This window comes from Phragmites australis, chromosome 22 (genome assembly GCF_958298935.1).
Source record: "Phragmites australis chromosome 22, lpPhrAust1.1, whole genome shotgun sequence".
Taxonomy (NCBI): domain Eukaryota; kingdom Viridiplantae; phylum Streptophyta; class Magnoliopsida; order Poales; family Poaceae; genus Phragmites; species Phragmites australis.
In genome coordinates this window covers 1,636,559-1,656,585 of record NC_084942.1, presented here as the reverse complement: position 1 = coordinate 1,656,585, position 20,027 = coordinate 1,636,559, and the positions used below count along the sequence as shown (strand labels likewise).

Below are 20,027 nucleotides of genomic sequence, written 5' to 3'. Positions count from 1 at the left end.
CAGATCCCTATGTTGATGGATTTGAGAGTTGGATAGAACATCGTCAATTCGGAAGGGTCTAACATTATATCTATCCTTAGAGATGGCACTATGGAAAGAAGAACAAGCAAAAGGGCACAGATACTTGGAGATGGAGATATAATGGAAAAGGCTAAGAACATGGCTACGAGGAGAAACTTGGATGAAGGTATGTCTAATAATTTCTTTATTTCTTTGCCTTTTGACATTATTAGTTCCAACTTGGCAAACATAGGCATTTCTTTGGGTAGGAATAATAGTGAATCTTTAAACTCTATTATTTCTATTAAGAATATAGAAGTTGATCACCTTTCTGTTGATGCTAAAAAACCTGGTACAAGTGGAAATAAACATAGTGCTAAGAATACTCCTCATGCTGAAATGTTAGAGGATGAGGATGAAATGGATAGACTTGATGTGCGCCTCAGTCACGCATGCCATGATTTAGCTGAGGTCCTCAATGATGAGGGTTTAGATCAAATATGCTACAATCTAAATGTAGTGCCAACGAAGACAGTCCAATTCGGCAAAAAAAACAAGGGCAAGATAAATTGCCCTCCAAAGAAACTTAACACCCCATCCAAAATAGTTCTTTAATGAAATGTATCTTCTAGAATAGCAAAGGTCTGGGAGACTGGCTAAACATAACTTCCTTTCGGATACCGTTAAAGAACAACAATTAGATTTTCTTGCCATTATGGAGACAGGTAGAGGTGATTTTCATGCTTCAACCCTCAGACACTTATGTGGTGGTCTTGAGTACCTGTGGCATATTATGCCTCCAAGAGGAAGATCTGGTGGTATGCTTGTTGGAGTCAATGCAACAATATTTGACATATGCCCTCCAACAAGATAGGTTTGAACGGAAGTTGAGCAGTTGGAAAGGGGAGATGATGTCAGCTGGAAGCCGATTAGTGCTTCTTAATTCGGTCCTCAGTAGTCTTCCCATTTTCATGATGTCCTTCTTTAAGATCCCACGGGGAGTCCTAAAACATTTGGATTACCTGTGATCTAGGTTCTTCTGGCAAGGAGATAATCAAAAGAAGAAATATAGATTAGCACGCTGGGATATTCTTTGCCAACCCAAGGACCAAGGGGCTTTGGGAATTACCAGCCTTTCGGTCAAAAATATTTGTATCCTAAGCAAATGGCTTTTTAAGTTGCTTAACGAGGATGACGTTTGGCAACAAGTGCTCAGGAATAAATATCTTGGCTCCAAAATGCTCACTCAAGTCCATGGACAGCCAGGAGATTCACACTTCTAGTCTGTTCTTATGAAGATTAAAAATGATTTCCTCAAATGAGGATCTTTTCATGTACAGAATGGGAAACAAACTTATTTTTGGAAAGATATTTGGTTGGAAAATACTCATTAAGCCAACAATTTCCCTTGCTGTACAATGTGGTGAGACATAAACAAGCCACAATTGCGAAAGTAATGAGAAGTATACCTCTCAATTTATCCTTCCGATGACCTATCATTGGGAATAAGCTAATTGAATGGCAACAATTGACGTTGCAACTTGTTCATATCCAACTCACAAATGAGCGAGACATTTACAAATGGGATATATATGGGAAAGGGTAGTTTATTGTCCAGTTGATGTACAAACATATGCTAAACCTCCCCATAAGTATACCTAATAAGTGGCTTTGGCAACTAAAGCTCCTATTAAAGATAAAAATTTTCTTATGGTACATAGGATGTGAGGTGATTTTGACCAAAGATAACATGACCAAAAGAAACTAGAAGGATAGCCTCAAATGCTCCTTTTGTAATCATAAAGAAAATATCCAGCATCTTTTTTAATGTTCCTTGGCTAAGACAATCTGGTATATAGTCTGGATAGCCTTAGGGATTAAAAATCTAAGGAACATTTCACATATGATGGGTACTTGGTTACGGGAGATAGGAGCTAAGAAAAAGAAAAGAATCTTAGTTGGAATAGCGGCCTTTTTTGGGTTATATGTCTTTGTCGTAATGATATAGTGTTTCATAAAAAATCAAATATGTCTTTTATGCAGACACTTTTTAGAGGAATTTATTGGCTAATGTTCTGGAGACTACTACACAGGGTGGATCAAAGAGAAGAGTTTCTGAAGGCTTGCCATACTTTGTAGGTTGTGGCGATGGAGCTCTTCGCCAAGCATGGATGACCATGTAGTTATAGATTACAAACTTCATGACACTCCTCTTTGTTTTATTTATGTTTCCTCCCTGTGTGATGTTGTCTTCATGTGTCTGAATATTGTAATAATTAACTGTGGACTGTATACATCTCTTGATGCAAAATGCTGAATGTTTTATTCATTTTCTAAAAATATAGTTCTTGCACACAACCGGCCAGAGGCCTTTGTACGTCCTTGTTTGTGCTAAAGACTTTGTAATTGATGCTATATATGCTAGATTTTGCGCTAAAGCACGCGTTCAATGAGAATTTCCTCAGGAAGTTTTACAAGAAGTTAATCAGAGATATGGCCGGCCAATGGAGTACAGGATTAAAAATGCGTTAGTTATGCACTAAAGGCGCGTAGAAAGGTATGATGTGAGCTGTTGTAAGAGCCGCATCACATAAGATTTCTGATGATATGAAGAGGTCTTAACAAATAGAGAGAAAAATGCCATCTCTTAAGCGAGAGATAGCCAATAACACATGAAACGAAACCAAATGTCTCTTGCATAAAATAGACTACTGGTTGTAAAATTAGTATATAGCATTGTCTTTAAATGACATGTAAATTCTATTGGCAATTGTTGTCTATACCTTTCTACATAACCTAAGACTATTCCCAATGTTTCACCTTGGCATATGTTCTAGACATTAAATATATGTCCATGCATGTAGGATCAAAGCTAATATGACAAGCAATTAAGTGAGGAAAAGAATGAGTTAGTGTGTTAAGGAAAATAACAAGCTATGCTCAAAATCCAGTAGATAAGAAACAACCAAATATGTATTAGAAGAAAGGTAGTGTTCTAAATACATGCTCTCATTTTTATCTATTGGTCAAAGAAAGCCCTCTAGACACAAGTTATAGATATTATGTATTAGATGTACTATTTTTTAGCATATATTTCTTGCAATATCTCTCCTCTAATAAATAGTTATAAGCATCGTGCATGACTGTTCTAAACAGATCCACTAACATTGCATAGTGCATGCATTAATTAACCCACAGTGGAGTACACAGATCACGCACGAGGGCAGCTAGTAATTAGGCACGTGGGATTATAAATAACAAAAAAAAGCGACGGGTTGTCCATCAAGCAAGGGAACGGTTGGTACCTGTGACGTGGAACCCCAAACTCCCACAAGCACAAGATGCATGCTGCAGGCACACCGTATGCATGGAACGGTATATATGTAGGCATATTTAGAAAAGTTGTAGGACCAGTTTTTAAGATAAAATAAGTGGAAGTTTTGTTAAATAATAGTTTATATTTTTTTAGTTTTCAGAGTGATTCTGTAGGAGTGATTATCTAAAATGATTTGGATGATAAGAGCTGAAAAAAATTAATTTTTTCTTGATTCATTTTCCTCGTAGAATCACTCTCTATAGAGTTTTCTCTAAAAAATTATAAAAATTTATTTTCAATCACATAATCATTTTTCCTCACTTTCTGTAAAATTTTTGAAGCAAATAAACTCTATCAAACGTACCCTATGTTATGTGATACTATAGAAACATTACACATGCATTGAGATATGCTAGCTTCTTCATCTTTTATATATATACACACATGGCTGCAGTGAGTAGTAATAGATCGATGCAAAGTCTTAACAACAGTAGGGGGCAGCTCATGCATGGCATGAGCCATCTATTCTTGTTTGCAAACTCGCCAAGAGTGACGAGATCCTCATCGATTTTGTTGTGATCCACACAAATAAAAGAATTGGGCAATACTGACCCCGGCCATCCAGTGTGTGTGGGTGGGTGGGGGGAGGGGAATTTATTGCTAGATTTGATTTCAATTTTCCCCATTTTCCTTTTTTTTATGTCGGCCGGAGTGTAGACAGGACGTGTGTGCCAATGCATGCGAGCCCAGATTGTAAATTGTCTACACGCACTTGATAGATAAATCATGTGTGTCCATCAACTGACCGGTGACTTAGAGAACAACCTTGGCCACGCACTTTTGCTCAAGGAGTTCATCTACTTCTACTTCAAAAGTAGCAAAAGAATTCCGCCAGTAACTCATGAGTCCCACATCCACGTGATGAGTCCCGCCGCCCATCTCGTGAGTCCCGTGTTTTTTGTTTTGCATTTTTTTGGGTAATTTTGCGTTTTTTTATTTTTTAAAGATTTTTTTGGTGAAGTTTTTATAGCTTTCGTTATAACGCACGGACAAGTAACTATTGTAGTCGAAATTTGATATTTTGGACTACAAATATTCTCCAAAGTGACATACGTTAATTTCTCACTTGGAATGAGCAGCTACGAGAAATAGTAATTATAAACGTTTAGAATAGATGTCATTCTTACTGAAAAGTAGTTCCACCAACATCAAATTACTCTCTCCGGTAAAATATACTTATGTTTTGGATATGACAAGATTTCCGATGTATACCTTTGACTGTTATTTTTTATTAGTATATATTTATAAAATCTAAAAAAATTATGAGATTACGTAAGTATTTGTCAAATTTTTAAAAGTTGACTAGATTTTGTCTAAAACGTCAAATATTGTGTGTCTGTGAATAGACAAAAGTAGGTCAAAAAATTGTCCAAACTTTATTATTTTTTGCAAGATCTTTTCTAGCTCGAACAACAAATCATCCAAACGAAGGCAATCTCTATTTCCTACAAGGCTGAACAAAATGCCTTGACTAAGTTTGGTGCATGAGTACACCGGTGACTTGTATGCAAAAGTCTAGGAAGCCTAGCTTTGAACTTCACACAGCAGCAACAGCTAATAGGTACTCTAGCTGGTCCTTGCCTTAAAGTGGGGGTCAAGTTCTATGATTCAAGTGATGCTGTTGACAGAAAGGGAAAGCATGCATGCATATTACTAAGCTAGATTGGCTTGATAGAAAGTGAAAAAGAAATCATCAGGCTGGTTCTAGTAGGTTATTAGTTGGATCATGATAGCAAGTGAAAAGGAGATCACTCACATTCACCCTCCTCCTATATATACACCACACACACGCTTCATGGGGGACACTGCAGCACCGCCAGAAGATAGCAGCAGGCCAGCAGCTAGCGAAAGGATCGGAGAAGCTCTCGATTGATCGGGTCGGGGCCGTGGACGATGGGGAGGCCGCCGTGCTGCGACAAGGTCGGGATCAAGAAAGGTCCGTGGACGCCGGAGGAGGACATCATCCTCGTCTCCTACATCCAGGAGCACGGCCCCGGCTACTGGAGGTCCGTGCCCATCAACACCGGCCTCATGCGGTGCAGCAAGAGCTGCCGCCTCCGCTGGACCAACTACCTCCGCCCTGGGATCAGGCGCGGAAACTTCACCCCCCACGAGGAAGGCATCATCGTCCACCTCCAATCCTTGCTAGGCAACAGGTACTCCTGTTACATGCTCAAATTCTTCTAATTAACCACCTAGCTGCATGCCTTACATGGCATGGTGTCATGGTGATCAACCTTTACATGCATGCATGTGAATTCTTGTTCATGGACGCATGCACGCAGATGGGCGGCCATAGCGTCTTACCTCCCGCAGAGGACGGACAACGACATCAAGAACTACTGGAATACCCACCTCAAGAAGAAGCTCAAGAAGCACCAAGCCATCGGCGCCATCTTCGCAGTACCTCCCTCCTCTGACCTATCAACTACCATGCCTACAGCCGCCGACCATGTCAATCACCACCACCACTTGATCACTACTACTGCCGACTCCAAGGACAGCAACGTCCGGGCAGCCAGCAGCAACCAAGCTGAGGTAACCCAGCTCATCGCTCGGCGGTCGCCGTTCGCCGCCCCGGCCTCCCTCGACGCCGACAGCTCCTCGTCGTCGTACGCCTCCAGCATGGACAATATATCCAAGCTGCTCAACGGCTTCATGAAGACCTCCCCGCCGCAGAATGACGCTGCTGCCGACCTCAAGCCCTCGACCACCGAGGTCAACCCTTTGCTGTCCTTCGACCACATGCCCGCCGGTGGGGCGCTACCGGTATTCGCCGACGTGTTGCCGACACATCCAGTGTTGATGGAACACGGTAGTTACCACGAGCCCAAGCAGCAGCAGCAGCAGCAGGCACATGCGCCGCTGTCTTTGATCGAGAAGTGGCTGTTGGACGAGGCAGCCGAGCAGGTCGTCGGCCTGATGGATCTTTCTAATGACTGCTGCTCAGTTCCAATGATGTTTTAGCTCAAAGAAAGAAGAGACAGAGTATGATAGCCCCTCCGATACACGTTAGTTAGACAGGTTAATTTGTTGGTGCAAGTTACTTTTTAGGAGAAAGCTATATATATATATATATATATATATATATATATATGTGTGTGTGTGTGTGTGTGTGTGTGTGTGTGTGTGTGTGTATATATGAGAGAGAGAGAATCATGAGATAAGAACAAGTCAAACTCCCGTGTGAGCCACGGCCATATGACAGTAACAAGAATAATGAGAGAAACTTACAGTAGATTTGATACTCCCATCAAAAGTCAAAAGAATAAGAGACTTGCAAGTGTGACCATATGACATGTAAGCATGATGTAATTAACGTGATTTGTGCTTCAGATTTTTTGTTATATATATTAAAGTGAATTTAGAAGTTCAGTTTATCCAATATGGAACCGTACGTGCTTCGCCTATAAATGTAACTAGATTTTTTATGAAATAGAGGTAAATAAACTGACTCAATTTTGTTCGAAGCAGTGAAAGTTTCTACCTGTTTCTGGCATGGAGTCTCTGCCATGACTTCTTGAAGTACGTATTTCGTACATTCCTGAAATATGAATACAAAATGGTAGTGTACTGTAGTATACTACTATTTTGTTAGATAGAAGCTGCAGAGAGATGGAGTTATTGCCGTCTTTGTCGGCAAACAGATGGTCCCTAATCACATTCAGTGCAGAAAGTAAACCAATACATTCAATACGAATGTGAACTATCTCAAAGAGCAACTCCCTCGCTTGTACACGTTACCTAAAGACAAAAAATGTGTCGATTGCAAGATATAGAGAATCTTACACCCTTCAGAAACGTCCACACCCTTTTGTCACTTGAAACCTTTGAGGAATTTCAGAGCCTCCAGTAGAAATTGTCTCAAATTCAGAACCAGAGCTCCCAAAAGGACACATAGACATACTGCTAGGGCAATGGAAGTTATCAGTCTAGCAGATTTTATGCTCTCCCATACAAATCAATTACACCGCCCCTTCCCATCACCAGAATTTGGAATTCAAAATGCTCAAAAAAGATAAAGGTCTTCATTTCGCTTCTCTTTGAAGACAGACTCAACACGAGAAACATTCTCAAAAGAAAAAAAAATTATCATATTGAGCAGAATGACTACAATTGTGTTCTTTATAACCTAAACATAAAGAAGACTATTTTTCATCTGTTCTTGGAATGTGCCTTCAGCTCCAGATGCTGGTCGGCGATCGGCATATCTTGGAATCCGATAACAGGGTTCTTCATGATGATGGAAGAGGCAGCACAAGCTTTTCAGAACCCTTTCTTCATAGAAGTCTTTGCTATCGCCGCCTGGGAGCTCTGGAAGCAAAAAAATTAAGAAATCTTTCAAAGAGCAAGCCCTTCCTTTCAGAAATGGAAGAACAATTTCATCGACTCTGTGCACTTACATATGCACAGAATGAAAGGCAATCTGCACTCCTTCCTTTCTCTATGGATTAGCTCCTTCGTATATACACTTTCCTTCTGTCCTTGCTGATCTTGCCTAGCGTCTAAGGCCTTGTACAGTTTGACTCTTCTTTACTTATTTATGTAAACACCTTGCAGTAGGAAATTCCCCTACTGGGATCCTTAAAAAAAAAATACACTCAACTTAGTTTTGCTGTATTATATAACCTCATTCATTTAGTACAAAACTAAACAGTGCTATCTCTTTTTTTCCTTCAAATGCTTCAATGCTTCCATAGAAAATTGTTTTTTAAGATAATGTTCCATAGAAAATTGTGAGAGTCTAATTTAAAACATTTATGCAAGTAGCTTTCGAACTTTGCAAGTTGCAACCATGGTGCACAAATATTATATAGATGATGCCTAGCAAGTCTTCAACGTCACTGGAAATGCATTGCTAGTTAGTTACACATCAAATTAAGCCAACAGTAGGACTGAGAATGCTAACATCGATATCCAGGGAAATGCGTTAGTAACTTATGATTAAGACGTGGTCTATCACATCCTTCTCTGGTACATGTCCCTTTTTTGTCATCTGCAGAAAACAGAGACCTCTGCATCTCTTATAACGCAGTGTGCAAACCTCACAAGTCCATCGTATATTTCTTTTTTTGGAAGGTGCAATGCAATTGTATATTAGATCGTAAAACATAGATGACGGCAAAACCTGGCCTGACTGAGCAAGTCTAAGCCGATGAAGTCTCAACCTTGTTCTGCCTGTACAAAGCCTAGCCTGTCTCCAAAATCAGGTAGAGTTGGACCAGAGTCCAGAGATCATATCAGCATACACCGTTCTAACTTTTCCTGGCCCAACCACAACCAGGAAATGCTAAGTTCAGTCATAGTCTAAGTTATTGATACCGTTAAGTCTTCAACCAAATGAAAGGACGACAACCTTCTGCCGCCCCCCCCCCCCCCCCAAAAAAAAAGAAGCTGCAGGGTCCTCCGCATCAAGCCTGAAAAGCAATCTTTGCACATTCTGCAGTGATTCAAAAGTATGAAATACGAAACATCACTGAACGTAATCAAACTTCATATGTATATGTTGTATGAAGTGATCAAAGGCAAAGCTGTAATTATCGCATGTTTGGCTCAACTCTGCAAAGCATCTATTAACAGCATATCTAGAGAGCACGATAAGCATCAAATAGAAGCATAAATATCAATCTCGATCTCGATATAGCCATCAGAGTACAGGTAGCATATCTAGAGAGCACGATAAGCATCAAATTAAAGCATAAATCTCAATCTCGATATAGCCATCAGAGTAGAGGTAGGAGCAATGCAGGACCATATGGCTCACGTATCATTTAATCGCACCAATGGTGCCAGCACAACCAGCCCACAGGTTGCAATTAAGTGTGAAAGGTCAATTTATGTTACCTTTCAGGAAACTTCTTGCAGCATAGTAACCAAGGGTAAGCACTAGTTGGGTGTCAGTTTTGTTCAAAAGCCTTTTGCTGCATATCTGTCTTAAAACAGAGTAATAGCAACTTGTATTTTTTGAAAGCCCTGTGTCAGAATATATACACATGTATATGTAATAATATACAAAGATATCTTTATAGTTTGGGGATATTACACAGAGCAATATAACGGTAAGAAGACGGCTCAATAGGAACGGCACCAGCAAAGCCAAAACGATCATAAGGTCGAATCGAATAGCGATCACGAAAAGAATAGCGAGGATGAAGCATTTAGGTCTCTAATTTGTGTTTTGGTAATTAATGATAACATTTAGATATGGACTAACATGCTTATTTGAGTTATGAGAAGGTGAGTCCAAGAATTGTTGAGGAGCTAGAACAAGCATGTGTGGAAGATATGCAAATAACTAGCTCAAGATAAAGATATAAAATATAGAATATTTTCTTTTGCTATTCAATGGTGATTAAAGAAAAAAATAACTGAATTGATAGGATAAGTACCGTACTATCAAGAGAGATTTATGTGTGTTTACTTAAGGTATTGAAAGTGCCATAATTGCTTAAACTTGCATTTCATCTAGAGAGAGAAATTCACTTTGAGAGAGGCTAGAAATTTTTTTGGGGGTGATTCACTTTGGGAAGAACCGGAAAAACTGCCTTTGCGTATGTTATGAGTGGCTAGCGGTCTGACCGCCAGGAATGACCAGTCTGGCTGCTGTATAAGCAAGGCAGAAGTTTCAAGTTTCAAACTCGCAATCTGACCGAGGAGTATGTCGGTCTGATTGCCAAGGGAATAGAGAGTTTGGACTCTCTGCTCTGTCTCACGGTTTGATCGCCAGGGGAACATAGAGTTTTTGATCCTTTGTTCAAGGCTTGCGATCTGACCGTGCCCAGTGGTGGTCGGATCGCCAGGTAAAGTTCATCTCAGAGTCAAAGTAATCATTTACGCTGATATAGTCATTGTACCAGTGACGGTCTGATCACCAGTTGTACTGTGGTCTAACCGTCAGAAGCGCAAAAGTGCCAACCTTTGAGTAACGACTACATTTTGGGTTGTAACCTATAGGATCCTGTTTGGCAGAGCTTCAGCTTTGAAATCCATGTAGGATTTTGAGTTTGTAGGATAAAATAAAGTGGTTTGAATATTTATTTTCAGTCCAAAATAAAAACAAGATGCCTAAACCAAAGACCCTCAATCTTCCTACAGCTCGAGCTCCAAGAATTTCTAAAATTCTTAGAGCTAGAGCTTTGCCAAACATGCACTAAATAGTTCCCTTGCTGGTTCAAGGAGACCAACTAGTACGCTCACTTTGAACTTTTGAGCACTTGACATCCTCCCCTCTCTCTTTTGGCTTACTGATTGCATATTTGAGAGTGTGACATCATCTAGTGCATTGTTTTGTAGTGTTTGAGCTTTGTGACACTAGTGATTCTTTAAGCAAGTGTTGTCGACTTGTTACTATTAGAGGTTGCCAACTCCTAAAAGTTTGTGAAGGAGCCCTTCAAAAAAGTTTGTGAAGGAACCCCGATGGTGATTCTAAGAGGTTTTAAGCACGCCTCAACAGAGCGGTAAATTGCTACTCTACTGGAATCGAGGTATTTAGTAGTTCATTATTCTAATCCGACTCAAGATCAAGTTGCCCGGTGTGGGCCTCTCCTCATGGTGAGAATTGAATACTTGATAGAGGAGCGATTAGAAGCTTAAACTCATCTCAATGTGGAATAGAGGTGATCGACAAATCACCGATACTACGGGATCAAGTTTGTGTGATATCTATTGTGCTCTTTACTTTTGTGCAATTTATCTTCCTAGAATATAAATTGTTGTATGTCACCCTACGATTGCAAACTTTGACGTAATAGTAGTTGTCTCTTTTTGCTCTAGTGATCTCTAGTTTAATTTGTGCATGTTTTATTTGATTACTTAGCAATTACTTTTGAAACCGTCTATTCAACCCCCTCTAGTCAATATCCTTGATCCTATAGAGGAGAAGAAGGAACTGAATCACCAGAAGGAGATGGCTCATCAGAAAGCGGCTCGACAAAATGTGAGATAACACGTGAATGATGAGTGTAGTGGAAAGAAAAAGTCTCAACAAGACTAAAAGGAAGAGCATGAGATGAGGAGACCAAAGGCGTGAAAGTCACCAAAGAAGGCACAACAAGAGAGGGCGCCAATGATGCCTGGGGAAGATAAGAAGAAACAGAAACAGGTGTGGCGGAAAAAGTGAGAAAGTATAGATGCTCAACCAAAGATGCTGAAGAAATGGAAGGTGTGGTATGAGGATAGAAGGGACAAGATGTGATGCCCTGAATCATACAACACAAAAAGGAAGAAGAAAATTCAATCAAAATCGACGAACCAACCTTCGATTGTCAGCCGTCGCCCACCGTTCCTTAAATAGACCCCGGGTCGGGTTCCAACCCAAACTAAAAACCCTAGCCACCACTCATCGTCGCCCTTATTTGCCCCTGCCATTGTTTTTTGCCTTGTTGTACCACCGTCGTTGTTCTGCTGCCGACTCCACTTGCCACCTCGCTCGATTTCGACCACCACCTCCACGTCATCCTGCTGCTCGGCCACCATCCAGCACCGCTGGTCTCGGTTAACCGCGCTACTACTTGCCATCGCCTCCCCTCGTGCCACTCCAAAGTTACTTGCCCACGCCATCGCCAGTCACTAGGGGCGTCGGCCGCTAGCCGTTGCTACAAAGGTGCACTACCCTTTGTTGCCGTTGTTCACGAACAAGAGAGAAGACCAGGAGAAGAGAAAGGAATAGAAAGGAAGGGAAGAGGAACAAGAAAAGAGGAAGGAAAAGAAGAAAGAAAAGAAAAGAAAAGAAAAAGGAAAGGAAAGGAAAGAAATAAAAAAAAGGAGAAGAAGGGATTTTTTGAGAATTTTATCATCAATTCGTGATCTTCTCGCTTAAGGTAACATCTTCGTAATCCCTAGTTGTTCGGAAATGGAATTTTGATGACCGGAATTGTCACAAAAACTAGGGATTATCGAACCAGTTCATGTATAACAATTTGATATGAAACCTAGGGTTAGTTGAGATCAAATTCAACTATGTGATTAAGAGCAAACCAGATTATTGGCACGGTTTCCCGAAAAACGATAGAATCGGGTATTTTGGGATTCAGACAGAGAGCATAGCTTGGATACTCAATGTATAGTCATGTTAACTTTCTTGGACAAATTATGAGTATAATATGTTCTTCAGGTTTAGGAAGTGTCGATGCTAAAGGTGTGAAGCCGGATCCTAACCACGGTTAAGGCAAGTGCATGATGAACCCATGTTATGACATGATTCATTCATTGAATGTTTTATTGATCTATTTGAATTGTACTCGTTCCGTATTCGTATTTCCTTTTGTTTTTTCTTGTGTTCTTGTGTTTCATGTTCATAATTATGTTCATTTCAAATGATCGAGTTTCAAGTTATTTCTTTACATTTCATTCAAGTGCTGGTAATACCGGAGGTGCAACTTGCTTCTTATATTCAGGATCCCGTGAGTGAGTGATGGTCCCACTCACTCGGTTTTACCGGTAAATGGAAGGATATATTCACATCTATCTATTTCAGACTAAAACTACTATTTCATTGTTGTTTTCAAGAAAAGAAAAATTTTGTTGTTTCTCGTTCTTCATTGGCTTTGATGTTGTGTTGTTCTTCAGGTTTTGAATTGTTCTTACTGAGTATTTTTACTCACTTTTGTGTTTCATTTGGTTTTTAGGTACTCAATCATTGTAGCATGCTCAAAAAGGGATGTAATACCACATGTCAAGATTTCGTTTTGGCTAGAACTAAGTGTTAGGTGTAACCTCCAGGTATGTAGATATCTGGGGCGTTACATGAGACTCATCAAAAGTAACATCCTGAGAAATGCACATCTGATGAGCAATAGGGTTCCAACACCTATAACCCTTATGCTCGACACTGTAGCTAAGAAAGACATGCTCAACAGATTGAGTAGTTAGATTGGTACGTTCACATGGAGCAAGAAGAATGTAACAAACATAGCCAAAAAGACAAAGATATGAGTAGTCAGGAAGGCATCCACATAGACGCTCAAAGGGAATCCCACCCTTCATTGCAGAAGAGAGTTAGATTGACCAAGTAAGTGACAGTGAAAACCGCCTCAGCCCAAAAATGAGGTGGAACCAAAGAAGCAAGCATAAGTGTGCGAGCTGTCTCAAAGAGTTTACTATGCTTGCACTTAGCAACACCATTCTGAACACGAGCTCTAAGATAGGAGAACCGAGATAAGGTACCTTGTTTAGCAAGAAAGGTACAAAAATGCCTCGAAAGAAATTCGCCAACAGAGTCAGCATGAAAAACACAAACAGGAGTGTCAAACTGAGTGTGAATCATAGTGAAAAAAAATACTTATATATAGATAACACCTCACTACGAGAAAATATGAAATAAATCCAAGTATGGTGAGAGAAATCATCTATAAATATAGAGTAAATTTAAAAACAACTATTTTGACATATATTGCAAAAACTACAACTTCTAGTGCTCATTTAAAAAACCTACAATTATTATGATATATGTTGCAAAAAACTATAACTTACTCACCATGAGCCCACCTGTCATCCTCTGGCAACAGATGGATCCATAATTAATCCTCCTATTACATGCCATAGGGGATGTGAGGTGGACTAACGGTAAGAAAGTTGTAGTTTTTTTCAACATGTGTCAAAATAGTTGTATTTTTGAAATGAGGAATAGAAGTTGTAATTTTCTGCAACATATGTCAAAAATAGTTATATGTTTTTTAAATTTACTCATAAAAATAATATAGTAGCTATGACCCACTTTTGAAATGAAGGGAGTTGGACCCCATATATCTGAGTGAATAATATCAAAAGTACATTGAGACACTAACTCACTATAAAGATAAGGAAACTAAATCGGTTTGCCAAACTTACAACCCTGCCAATCTAAGGATACATCACCTAAGAAAGATCCTAAAAGATCACGTCGAACTAATGAAGACAGACATGAGCCACAAACATGAAAAAGACGATGATACCACTGTTGGAAAGAGCCAGTAGTTGAGGAAGTAGAGAGACTGACGACAGTAAAAAGAAGTAAGATGAAGTCAATCAAGCTTCCATAGACGCTGACAATCAAGCGCCATAATACTGAAGTCTCGTGCAAAACTTTACCTTACAGTTAGTCTAATGAAAAGAAAAGCTTTACCTTGCAGTTCATCAACACCGACAGCAAAAGGAGTCTTTATATGTGTGGAGGGGGAGGCTTCAATCGTTCACCTGTTCCTGCGGACCAATACCATTTCTGGGAGAATGGGTCTTTGTTCTGAGGCCTGCATTGGTTGTATATGCAGATGCACATTCCGTACTACTTTGTCAATTGACAGGCATAAGTTGCCATCTCTTTTATTCCTGCACAAAGGCATACACTAGACTCAAACCTCAACCTTATTAACACCAGTTGGCCCCTAATAAATACATACCCTCAGGAATAAGAATACAAGGCATCTGAAAGTGACGCATGCAATAGCATAATGATAGTGTCATTATCAACTATTTAATTGCTCTTTAATAGGCAGCTGCTGTAACAGAGAAAGAAAGGTTACACCCCAGACAGTGCTATGCTCGAATATTTGAATTGCCAAAGGATTTCACTTTCCAGTCTAGGTTTGTAAGACTCGCAGCAATATGTGAAACTGTGACAAGATTTAATATGTGAATCTAGGATACAGCTGATGAAAACAAGCATAAGCTTTAAAATATCATTATCAAAAAGGATTTTATCCAGTTAATTGCTTTGTTTGATGTACCAAAATGTTTCAAAATTATGCTTTTTACCTATGTATCATATGAACTCATGCCACTCCTTTTTTGTTGAATCTCATTTTGTATACATATTGCCATTAGATCCAAGAATACCTATATGTACAAATAGGCATGGCAACGGGGCGGGTGCAGCAAGAACGCACCTGATCAGAAGCACGAATTGCAAAACCTAACCCAAGCACGAAACTGCTAACGGGTGATAATTCACCCCGGCCCCAAACCCAGAGGGGACCCGAAACCCGATGGAGACCCCGTGGGTGGGACCACGGGCAGCGGCGCGGCACCGAGGCGGGTGCGGGCGGACGGGCGGCAAGCATACTAGGGTTAGGTGGTGGTGCGTCTAGACTGGCTGGGTCAGCACTGTGCATCAGTTATCAGGCGCCCATGAACGTCCACAGGCGGAAACTGCCCCCGCGCCCGACCCGAACACTTATCAGGTCCTTGACCAGTGACCTTGCGGGGCAAATTTTGCACCCACCCCCACCGAATCTAAAACCCACAGAGACCCGACCCGTCCCGACCCATTGCCAGCCTTATGTACAAAGACATATCTGCATTCAGTGTCACAAAACATTGTGTTATTTTTGAAAGCAGTGTTACAGGTGTCAAGTTAATTGCTAATTGTTCAGAATATCATATCACATAAAACCATAAATTCAAGCAGTTTCCAGAAAAAAAGCGGAAATTCACAGTAACATGTGGATCTTTTTCGTATTTGCAAAATAATGTGTTCACAGAAGAATAAAGTGAAAACACACACAAAAATGGTGTGTCTTCTGGAACCATAATGCATTTTCCAAAAAAAATAGAAAAATAATGCATAACTAGGTATAATTCTAGAAAAAAAACTCAACAGTTTGGATATAAATCAAAGAATTGATGAATGCCAACCAGTTATATGATCATATGAAAAACTTACTAAATTATAATACAAAATTGTTAGTTATCACCTTATCCACTGGTAAAATTAATACAATAACATGCATAATTATGCAATAGATTACAATGAGCTACTTATTTACTTAAGAAATAACTCCTTCTGGTAACAATGGTATGAGTTTTAAGAGTCAAAGTATTTCGATCAGTAAATTATCATCCAAATAGTGTTGCAGGTATGTACACAATAGACCTAACTCTGCCTCTAATAAATGATGATATATACAAAGATAACATTGCACAAGCACATGACACTTGCTAAAAAGATAACTATTTTGACAGAATTTCAAACAAATAAATTTGCAACCAGGAGAGACACAACCAGGACATATAAAAACAAAATTGTTATCTTGGAATATTTCCATAGGAAAAAAAAAACTCCAAGTAATTACAACCAACCATGACTGAAACCATATCTGTGAACTACAGATACAGCATCTGGCAGCATGATACAAATGAAAAGAGTGTGGGGCATACAATACAAGATACCAAGAGTGTTTCAGCGAGGACACCTTTAGACAATGCTTTTAACTTTTTCATATCTTATTTCACATGAAAGCACAATTGTACAGCATAATCATGACATAGAGTTAGTAGCTTACGTCCCAACTACTAACTAGACTGGCACCACATGGACCACCTCAGCCAGCCGATTCTTTTGTTACGTTGTTGAGCAAGACCAGTAGACCAGCTTACTTAAGATTAAATATTTAGTACAGAAAACCAGCATAAGGTAGAATGCTAAATAAGAGGACCTTTCTAATTACCTAGGTTACACCAGTGAATCTTCACTGTCATAAAACTTTCACTGCAAATCGTGCACTTACACAACTTGTCCAATACAGGATGCTTCTGTTTGAGAAACATCAATAGGAAGTCATCGATGTATATTTTGTGCAAAGAAATTAACGCTATATCATCATCATAACCCTACTTCATTTGTTCGACATCATAGGCATATATATATGAGAACATTGTGTAACCAACTAAATGCAGATTTTCTGCACCAGTGCACAATCAATAGGATTAATATGGCACACCACATCACCTTCTATATATCCCAGCTAATCTGTCAAGCTCCAGTGCAAGAGCAAGGGCTAGATTAAGATGTTGAGCAGGCCATCAGGCACATCTTAGTGTCATCAGTAAGTTCAAACCAAGATAGACAGATGGTACTATCTGCATGTTGGGAAAATTGATATGAATTTATCATCACAGAAACATCAATTGATTATACAATTTTGAGATAAGAAAATGACATGATGGATGGTTGCCAATTGTCAGTTATCACAAGGGTCACAAAAGCTGGCAGGAAGTAGCGATGTCAAGGCAAACTAGAGCAGAAATTTCTTGGCATGCAATAAATTGTGGACAATTCAAAATGGTTGTCATTTTCTAAAGACAACACATTTGCAAAATGACCATTGTACTCTCAGTTCGAGCAAAAGCTGTTGTATGCTCTTGAGGCATCAACTATTATTTATATTCGTGTAGAAAGCAAGAGGAAGTACAGTTGCAGTATGGACTAACAAATCATGACAATTTTTTGTAGCCTTATGTGGCACGTCAACTATTTTGAAGGGAAGCATCACCCCAAATTATTCCGGTTCTGAGGAATTAGCATAGGACAACTAGTTGTTTGCAATTCCTACAGGAATAAAAGTATCATCAGATTGGACAATCAATTTTCAATATCGGTGATTGAGAATAACCAACTTAACCTAAAGAAGAACAGGTCGTCAAGCCACATTGAAAACTCTAGGCAACAAGTTAGATGTTTATTTTTTTGCGATTAAGTTAGATGTTTATTGTGGAGTAGATAGTGGCCTTTCTGATTGATGCAAACTATACTATAGATACAAGGTTCTCAGTTGACGATGTGGTCGGAAATTGTTCACCGCTTACAATCAAGTTGATCCTTTTCAATCAGAAAATGCACCAGAACAGAATAATGGTACACGATACATCAGTGGATGCAGGGGCGGATCCGTCCTTGGGAGCCCCCCAAAGCCCCTCTTCAATTTTTAGGCATGAAATAAAAAGAAGAAGAAGAGAAGTTTACCTTCAGGAGAACTGTAACTGAAAGGGTGTATAATTTGTGGCTTGAGGTTGTTAGCATTGCTGAGTCGATTCACTTCTCTGAAGAAACTGACAGTCCCATCTGGACGTTGGAATCTAATGGATCCTTTTCTGTTCAATCTCTTTATGCGGTGGTTAACTTCGGTGGTATTAAACTTGTGTACCCTCTTGCTATTTGGAATCTTCAAGTACCTCTTAGGTGCATATCTTTTTATGACTTTTGTCTAATAATAAGCTTTTAACCAGGGACAATCTTCAGAAACGAAGGGAAGTAACTGATAAAACCTGCCTTTCTGCTTTGAAACTGAAAGTATTTATCATTTGTTTTTTGATTGCTTGGTAGCTTGTCAAATTTGATTTTGGATTGCTGTGTGGTTTAACATTCTAGTGATTAACAATTTTGAATCTATAGGATGCTGGCGGATTAGTAATAATAGATATACTGAACTAAACATGGTTGGAGCTTATGGAAATGTTGTAGTGGTATTTGTTTTTAGGGGCAAGCCGGGAGTGGAATGAATGCAGTGTGGAGCAAGATTCTAGGGACATTGAAGAACTGGCAAGGTTTGTGCTTGAAGTCAAGGCTGACGAAGATGGATCGCTGTTTGACGTTGGTTATGAAGATAGCGCAGGAAGTCCCAATGCTCGGATGACAGTTGACTGCAACTACGAACATTAGTGTCGCTGACAGATCAAAGTCAGATGAGGGTGATCAGGACCTTTTTGTCATGACATTAGCAGGGAGAACTTTGGGTTGCGATTTTTATATTTCTAACTCTTCTGTTATTTTGGGGCATTATAGGCAGCTGAGTCCCCTGATGCTTCCTTTTGAACCTTCTGTAAACGATGACAATGGTTCGATTTCATGTCAATGAAACTGGAAAAAAAACTCCTTTTGTTCTTAAAAAAGAAGAAGATAAAGAGAAGGAAGAAAAAGAGCTTATACTTAGTGACTCTAGATCCGCCACTGAGTGAATGTGATGTCATTGTCAAAGCATCAATTGTTCACGGAGCTGATGTCTATGCATCAACAGTTAGTTAAACGGTTAGTCAATGACCGTCAGAGTTGATCAACATTCGATTGGAGATCCTTGTAAGACCTAAATACAGGAAAACACGAGGGCTTGCTAGTTGCTACGTGGGAAACTATATGGACGGCTTTTAGGTAAAGGCGAGGACAGGAAAATTTGAAGAAGGTAATCTTGTTACTCCGCGGACCCGGCATACTAAAGCAGACGAGGCAAAAGGAAAAATTGTAAGGAATAAAAGTCAAGCAGGTTTCTAGAAAGAAGAGGAACTTACAGATAAGAGGATGTGAGCATGGGTGCCGGCAGTCGCCGGGAAATGGGACGCTCGGGGGAGGCAGAAAGTGCTCGGCGACGGTGGTGTGATCGAGCGTTCTGATCAGCAACGGCGAGGTGGTGCACGGCCGGAGACAACTGCGTAATCGGATGTGCTCGGGGACTCCCGCGGGCGCTGGCGGTCTCATGGAACGGCGGTGACAAGCCGCCGCCGTCTAGAACAAGTGGACGAATTCATCACAGTACTTTGGGTCGCCAAAAAAGAGCAGGGAAAAAGATAAAATGGGCCACGTTAGCTATTCTGCAATACACACCAACAGCCCAAGAACACTCGAACTCAAAGTCTTCTAGGCCAATCTTAGCTTCATTCAAGGGCCCAATTTCCAAGCTCACCGTGGATTGTTGTAGCCTAGCCCGATAGATCTTGGACTATCTTCCACTGCAAAATTTATAAGACTCGCAGCTGAAAGAAAAGCAAGCCCTTTGAACTTCCAAGACACACTGATGAATTCCTTCAAGGAAGGGAACGTCAAGCATCTTCAGGTTATCACAAACAACGGCCACTCGGAGAATGCAATAGAACGTTCTTACAGGAAACTTATTTATTGTCATTTCAT

At 39.9% G+C, this 20,027-nt stretch overlaps 1 protein-coding gene and 2 long non-coding RNA genes across 3 annotated transcripts; 1 reads left to right on the top strand and 2 right to left on the bottom strand.

Moving 5' to 3' along the window:
* Window positions 1-5,065: 5,065 nt before the first annotated feature.
* On the top strand, window positions 5,066-6,435 carry LOC133904978 (MYB transcription factor 69-like). Its single transcript, XM_062346653.1, has 2 exons — window positions 5,066-5,532; window positions 5,662-6,435. The coding sequence occupies exons 1-2, from the start codon at window positions 5,270-5,272 to the stop codon at window positions 6,341-6,343; spliced, it is 945 nt and encodes a 314-aa protein (XP_062202637.1). The 5' UTR covers window positions 5,066-5,269; the 3' UTR covers window positions 6,344-6,435.
* Window positions 6,436-7,235: 800 nt separating this feature from the next.
* Window positions 7,236-8,634, bottom strand: LOC133904301 (uncharacterized). The gene is made up of 3 exons (XR_009907457.1): window positions 8,505-8,634; window positions 7,780-7,959; window positions 7,236-7,690 (listed from the first exon to the last, which is right to left on the bottom strand). It is a non-coding gene; the product is annotated as an uncharacterized LOC133904301 (long non-coding RNA).
* A 126-nt stretch (window positions 8,635-8,760) lies between these two features.
* Window positions 8,761-19,618, bottom strand: LOC133904229 (uncharacterized). The gene is made up of 4 exons (XR_009907439.1): window positions 19,412-19,618; window positions 16,798-17,209; window positions 14,478-14,680; window positions 8,761-8,816 (listed from the first exon to the last, which is right to left on the bottom strand). It is a non-coding gene; the product is annotated as an uncharacterized LOC133904229 (long non-coding RNA).
* Window positions 19,619-20,027: the final 409 nt, after the last annotated feature.